Source organism: Chaetodon auriga, chromosome 9, assembly GCF_051107435.1.
Source record: "Chaetodon auriga isolate fChaAug3 chromosome 9, fChaAug3.hap1, whole genome shotgun sequence".
Classification (NCBI taxonomy): Eukaryota; Metazoa; Chordata; class Actinopteri; order Chaetodontiformes; family Chaetodontidae; genus Chaetodon; species Chaetodon auriga.
The window spans coordinates 24,539,956-24,547,448 of NC_135082.1; the positions used below are offsets into that span (position 1 = coordinate 24,539,956).

At 42.5% G+C, this 7,493-nt stretch overlaps 1 protein-coding gene across 1 annotated transcript; it reads left to right on the plus strand.

Moving 5' to 3' along the window:
* Positions 1-207: 207 nt before the first annotated feature.
* LOC143326257 (catechol O-methyltransferase-like) lies at positions 208-1,854 on the plus strand. Its single transcript, XM_076739813.1, has 3 exons — positions 208-463; positions 1,241-1,437; positions 1,517-1,854. The coding sequence occupies exons 1-3, from the start codon at positions 208-210 to the stop codon at positions 1,847-1,849; spliced, it is 786 nt and encodes a 261-aa protein (XP_076595928.1). The 3' UTR covers positions 1,850-1,854.
* Positions 1,855-7,493: the final 5,639 nt, after the last annotated feature.

A 7,493-nucleotide genomic window follows, 5' to 3' on the forward strand; every position in this document is an offset into this window, starting at 1 on the left:
GGAGACAGTATTGTTAAAATGTCCTGATATCCAAATGCCACTACTTCAAACTTGAGTAAGAATCAAGCATGAAACCGTGAACACTCAACGTTTACACTTCTATTTTTCTTTAGCTCAGCTTTTAACCAAAATAGAATTAGAACAGAATAATTTATGTCAGACTGTTTCATCCACAGCTCTTCGACAGGCCTCTTCACACCTTCTGAAATGTGGCTCATGGTCGTTTCTGTCCCGCTGCTTCCCGCCATCTTCATGGTATCCGGTCGTTATCGTGCCAAAGCTGCGGCGCTGTGCCGTCGAGCTCTGTCCTGGGCGCTGAGGCTGCTGAGAGGGAGAGTGTGTGTGAGGAGCACCCACGCCTTCGTCTTCTCCAAATGCACCCACGGCAAAGCCGACAGCGTCCTGAAGACCTTTGACCTTTACGCTGACACGCACCCATCCCTCTGCATCAGTCCACAGACCGGTCAGTGTGCAGTAGAATCACCTAATTTACCAAGTTTATTACAATCTGAGACATTGTCGTAAGTCTTAATATTGGTTCAAACATAACAGCCTTCTGGCTATTTCTAGAAGCTTTACTGCAGTTGAATCTGGTAAATAAAGACTTCAAGATGAGCACAAACCACAGAGAACCTTCACCTGCAGCCCTAACTCTAAATTAAATGCAGTCTTTTTGTCTACACGTACATTACAGGCCATTTGAATCTCCAGAGGCCATAACTCAGGATAGAGATCCTGTGGAAGCTACTGAGACCAGCACAGCTTAATGTGTTTTGATTCAGCGTTGCACACCTGGCGGGCAGGTGCACTCAGTGGTACGTTGGAGCTTTTAGGGAAGCTGGAAAAAAACACTGAAAGACTTTTATTGTCCCAGTGAACAATGTTTCTGCAATTCCCTGTGTAATTTTCAATTTTTTCCCAGAATAATTTTATTATTTTTTATAAGCTCCTCACATTATATTACTAATACAGAAGCTTCTAACGTTACCGTGCTCTGCCCTCTGGTGGTCTGATTGATAAACACACTGTACAAACAACAGACTGTAAAAGTAATCAGTGTTCAGGTTAATAATTGGTCACAGATATGGAAAGGACAGTCACCATCAAGTCTAAAATGTGTGAGATTAGAACTTCTGCATTCATGGCACAACAGCATCCACTTGTGACTGGAAATGATGACTCCTCCGGTCAAAGCTGATGAGGAAGTCAGCACCACCTCTGTTCCTGTCATCTCTCCTAGCTGAGGCGCTGGATGAAGCGGTGAGGCGTGTGCGTCCCTCCCGGGTGTTGGAGCTGGGGATGCACTGCGGTTACAGCTCCGTGCGGCTGCTGCGGCTGCTGCCCCCTGCTGGCAGACTGATCACAGTGGAGCTGGACCCGCTCACGGCAGACCTGGGGGAAGAAATCATACTTGTGGCCGGCTTCAAACACACGCAGGTGCGCCCGGGGAAGATGAGCTTTTTAGTGTAGATTCACAAACTCTCCGCTCTTATTGTGCTCTTCTGATTCTTTGCAGTTCCAGGTGTTGACTTCTAGCTCAGCTGAGGCCATCCCAACACTGCATTCTTTCCTTGAGCCTGATAACGGGGCCAGTGAGGGGCTCAGTCTGGTGCTGATGGACCATGACCCCCAGCAGTACCTTCCAGACCTGCTGGCTCTGGAGGGAGAGGAGCTGCTCAGCTCCTCTGGCTGCTCCCTCCTCCTGATCCACAGGAACCAGAGAGCTGAAGGCCTCAGAGGAATCCTGGACCACATCAGAGCGAGGCCTGACTGCTACTGCATCAAGTCAGAGCTTCAGTTCATGACAGAGGTCTTCTACCAAAAGGAGAGCGCAAGGGTAGAAATGTAGGCAAAAAGATGTGGGTGTGTTTTCAGTTCTCTATCAACCAACGTGTCAGATACTTCACCACCTCTGGTGTTACCTGTGTGTCAGAATTGAAGGATGAAAAAGACGCGCTGAATAAATTATTTTCTACAATTTGTGAAACTGTTGTTAAAAACTGCTTCTTTTGCCTTGGATGTCTCTGAGGAAGAAACAAAAGAAAATGGTGACTTATCTAATGGCATTGCTGGAAATAATTTATGGCAGAAAAGTAAAGTATTATATTACATACTGTATATCTTTTAATATCTAAGTTTACTTCATTGATCCTCGAGGGGACATTGGGTCAGTTGCAACTGCGTTGTAGAGCAAGTCAATAGGAAATAAGAAATATCTTTGACTTATACTACGATACAAATCAATCAGACATACTAAACAATCTGAAATATGTAAATACAAATATGTAAACTACACATGTCTATATGGAAATATATCTGTTGTGCAACATTCTAAATCAAGTAACAAGAATAATTGAACATTATAAAACTACTACCACTACTAGTAATACCATAACTATAATACTGTAAGTTTCTGCAGCTTTATCATATGTGGACCCCACATGACAAACAAAAACAAGCTCAGCTTCGTACTTCTTACCTTTGTAACGTCACACCATCACCTCTCCTCATATTAGCACAGGGTGACCACTTGATGGCGCTCTCTGCTTTTTAAAAGAACAGAAACTCAGGCGTTGAGCTGGGATTGAGAAGCATGCTTTTAAAGGGAAATGTCACCCTTCTTAAGAGCTCACATGCTATTCATGCACCTCAGGACAGCTCAGTAAATACTTGCCGACCTCTGTTAACCTCAGAATGCTGTCACTTTAACTGTCCTGGTTTATTGATGATCCACAGCAGCCTTGTTCTGACACTCACTCCCTCTTCTGCATGTTATGATGTCTATGTCCAGACCCTAATGTCAATGTTAAGAATGAAAAACATAGCATTATGGAGGAAACTGCTCCCATCATCAACATTCTTCCTTTAAATGGCCATAATATCCATGATTGAGTGTCCCAGCAAGCACTGCATCTCAGATGAGAAGAATCAGTGTTGCCATGTGGGTACAACTCAGATGGAGTTTTCTGAATGTGCCTCTAATGGCACTGCCGAGGCTTTCAAAGCTGCTGGAAAGCCATTACATGGTTTAGAGACAATTTACTGCAGAATTTAAATAAATAATAACTGTGCAAAAACACAATTTAATTAAATGCAATATTTCCAGGAGCCTTGGGGTGGGTCTAGACTCCAGACAATTGTTACACAACAGTGAGATGAATGTTATGATAGCTGAAATTACACAAACTCAGAGAGCTTACTGCAGTAAAAGAGAGTCAGGGGAGGTGGCGTTAACTGTCCACTACTCTAAATTAGACATGGAGGTTAGGTAATGAATGGTCAGGGATGAGAACTTTGTAAATCCATCCAGTTTAACTGTTCACCGTGACTGCCTCCACAGAGCCAGACAGGTAATGGAGCTGGCAAAATGTGACGAGCCGCATGAATACTTAATAATCTCACACACGGATCGTTAGTTGCACAGCAGGGGAAGCGGCGACTGTATTTGCTGAATACAGGAAATAACATCGGAGAGGAGACGGCAGGCTCATGGGTTATTGTCTGCTCCCCAACTGCTAGGACTATTCCTGAGTTACTGAGAACTACAGAAGCATAAACAAACAACTGATTAGTATACAAAGTTAGTCTCATAATCAGTATCAAAATATAACTAATTCCAAATTAAGATGTGTATCATTTGGAGAAAGGTGACGCCCACTCGGAGGAAGTGATTGCCGGCATGAAAGTCAAAGCACTGAATATTATTATCGCTAATTAGCAATCTGGAGCGTTTCACTTAGAAAATAGCAACATTCAGGGTGGTTCTAATCATCTGTGGGCTTTTTTTTCATGCATTAAAAGGAGTTTGCAATTTGTGTTTTGGAATGAAAGATTTTGTGTCTTGATGACAACAAAGATTCAAGTCTTGGGATCCTGTTTTCTGGCAGAGTTTGTTGTCTTTGTAAATATTTACGACGAGTTTCTGAAGCAGCATAAATAGTGTTTGAATTATGATCTGTTTTTTTCCCATTTAATAAAGAAAAACTGAGTAATTTAACCCAACAAAACTAACAGAGCGATGAAAAACAGGGACATTTTGTGGATGCAGGGTTCATAGATTCCATTCTGCTCACGGCTTTGTGGACTGGATGCAAATCCACACATGTATTTTGTGTTTCTGTGAACATGTCTTGCTGTTTTTTCATCTAGATGTTTACATATCTGGCTGCATTTGCCTTAAACAGACTGAAATGCACTAAGAGATAGTGATAGAGTTAGAGTTTTTGATACTAGCAGGCATTTTAGAGACACTGGCAGAATTACAATCATGTTAGCCATACCCATCATGTCCCCAAATGGTGAGTGTGTGATGTGTAATTACACAAAGCAGCCCAACTGTAATGATTGCTCATTAGCTTCCGCCACCGTCTCAGTCTCCCAACTTTCCACAACACCAGCGTCAGAGCCGAGACGTGGTCAATTTCTCAGCTGTCAGATGTGATTTAACATTTCCTTTCCCTGCTTTCAGAGCACCGCTGGTCTACTCAGTGATGTACAAGCAAATGTAAACAGCATGCTCTATGACCACCCCAGCCTTCGCCCCCTTCCCCCAAGTTTCCTAAAAATTCCAATTTTAATGGGTTCAATTTCCGGGTTCCTCCTTCATCAGGCTATGAAGTGTTCTCTGTGCAATGGAGGCTGGAGAGCTGATGTAAACACAGCTTTCAATTATAAATCAAACTCCAAAAGAGCCACGCTCCACTACCCTCGGGCTCTCTGCACAAAGCTGCAGCCTTCATACCCAAACATCCCACATCGCGCTGCTGGGAACGTATGGCCAGCCGCTCACCAGGATGAATTGACGACGGAAACCTCTGCAGCGGCTGTGAGTGTCACAGTTATGCACAGAATGTTCTGCTCATCTGTTCTACATGTCGGCTGCTGTGTGATAAACATGATTCTGTACTACAGGTTTGTCAGTGTTCTTGGCATATTAGTTCAATTTGTGTTGATTTACATAATTTCATCAAACATACTAAGTGTGACAATCTGCAAACCAGTTTATTATGTTACTAATTTGATAAGTGACATGAATGACATATTATATTGTTTGTCATTGCAGTCCACAAACTAAATAAGCACTTTCTGATCAAACACCCCGTGCTGCAGGATGTTATTGTTTGTCGGTTCCTTTCATAATGTTGCAGCTGACCCTCATAGAAATAACTCATATGACTACTTCAGATCTGAAGGTTTGGTTAGGTTTAGACACAGAAACGGCTTGATTATGGCTCGTGAACGAGGTTAGGAAAAGAGTGTTTGAGTTTGAGTCGTCTCCGAGACAAATGAGCAAACTCTGTCTGCTGATGAAGCCAGTGAGATGCAGTTGAAAGCTCTGGAGATAAAGCTGGTACGTCGGCCATTTGGGGGCACCAGAAACAAGCTATAGTCACAATGTATGTTCTTACAGGCAAACAGGTGCTCATGTCCATCCTGTTTCTGACCACAAATGTCACAAAGTCTGATATTCACTCTCCCTTTAGCTCTGTTTTGTTCTCCACCAACTCCTGAGGAGAATATCTGGCTCTTTAGCTGCTAATGTTCTCAAACTGGATGCTAACTTTGCCCGTCTGTTGTTTTGTGCTGGTCAGGTCGTGTAGCTTTCAGTGTTTTTCCATAGAGCCTGGAAACGATGCTGATGAAGCACAGCAGTGAAAAACAAGCCAGTGATTCCAAAGACACTGAAACTCTCCATAAAGCTGAGGGGAACCGCAGGGTCAGGCGACGATTCTCTGTGGGTTTGTCACTGTGAGCAACACCTTTCACATGCAAGAAGTAATATGATCTATTGATAATATAAACATATTGATTCTAGCCTGTGTAAGGTTTGGAGACAGTCATAGTTGAAAGAAAACACAGTTGGCAGGAAATGAGATGTGAATGTATCTGAATTACATCCTCCATGTTTGCTGCAGAGGCCTTTTAAGCATTTAAACAACCAACTTGTGCTGTAGGATCATGAGAACCAGCAGATACATTTCATAGTCACTTAAATTTGGTGGCTGTGCAAATCATCTTCTTTTACATCAGCGCGTCTGATGGCATCATAAACGCTTGTTTACAGAGTTGCAAGTTATTTGAAATTCACGCCATGTTCCTTCTCAGACAGTCAAGGAACAAAGCCTTCCCCTCTGCGTCTGGTTCATCAGCTGGAGTGGGCAGAGCTAAAGGAGAGAGGAGACTCTTGATGGCCTCTCCAGAGACAGAGAGATTTCTATATTTGGTACACACTGTGATAGCCTGCGATCACCTAACACACACACACACACACACACACACACACACACACACACACACACACACACACACACACACACAGTGAGCACACTTCACAATGTTCACCTCAGGGTCATGCAATGATGCTGTGTCCTTACGTCTTACTGCTGTCACTTGAACATCTTTTTTCTCCCACATGTCATCTTTTGAGGAGTGAGGCCTCCTGCTAAGACCGTCCGCTGTGTACTTTTGAGATATTACAGTTTATGAAATAATTCAACAGGCCTTGGTTTGATGCAGTTTTCCTCTCTCTATGTATGTGCCTGCACTATGCATCTACAATAGGTGTCTCTGTGTCTATGCTATCTGTGGCTTCTGTGACTTTTTACATCAAACTATATTTAGTATTTCACTTGATATATTTAATATTGTTAATTGGCTTTTTCTCAGTTTCAAGTTATTCATTATAAAATGTTTATATCGTCTCTGAGAATATGGTAGTGGCGAGAGAACCTTAGCAACATGCTTAATTAAAGACGAAATTGATTAAAGTTCAGCGAAGCCGTGATTAAATTCAGGGGGTCTTGATCTTTTTGATGAGTGTCAGCCATTGAAAAATGAAAATGCTCAAGTCCTCTCTTTTAATCCGTGGAGGGATCTGACAATGTGAAGTGACTCTACCACCCGCCTCTGACCCAGACTTCAACCTACAACACACACACACACACACGCACACACACACACACACACACACACACACACACACACACACACACACACACACACATACACATTCCCTTCCTGTGGAGAGAGGGAAGATTGAGAGAAAATAGACCTCCCACCGAGCGACGTCTTAAGAGGGCTGAAGCCTCTCAGAATGTACTTTCTCTCCTCCAGGTTGAAGAGACCTCCTACGCTTGAGATTTTTATTTTAGGGAAAAAGCAGGACATGCTGTCCATGTCTCATACTTCAGGCATTAAGAGCACTTACACAGTGCTGAGGGACAACTGGACAAGCAATACAACTGTCCTCAGATATTTTTTATTACGATATGAAATTGTGACTGGCTTCATCAGAAATATATGTATATAATATATATATATATATATATATATTTGTGTCATCATTACAGTATGGGTTGTTTAAATGATATAAATTTACATTTATTGACATTTCTACATTTTGTTTCATTTCAGAAACTGAGAGAGTGTGATTTAAGAATGTAGGTTTATTTACTTCTTACCTCTTCTTCCAAAACGTGTTTAGAAACAGCGTC

Bases quoted from the DNA above. Each gene is read 5' to 3' on its own strand.
- LOC143326257 (XM_076739813.1), top strand. From the start codon at position 208: ATGTGGCTCATGGTCGTTTCTGTCCCGCTGCTTCCCGCCATCTTCATG. The intron at 464-1,240 runs GTCAGTGTGCAG...CATCTCTCCTAG, and splicing joins CTGCATCAGTCCACAGACCG to CTGAGGCGCTGGATGAAGCG. The intron at 1,438-1,516 runs GTGCGCCCGGGG...GATTCTTTGCAG, and splicing joins CCGGCTTCAAACACACGCAG to TTCCAGGTGTTGACTTCTAG.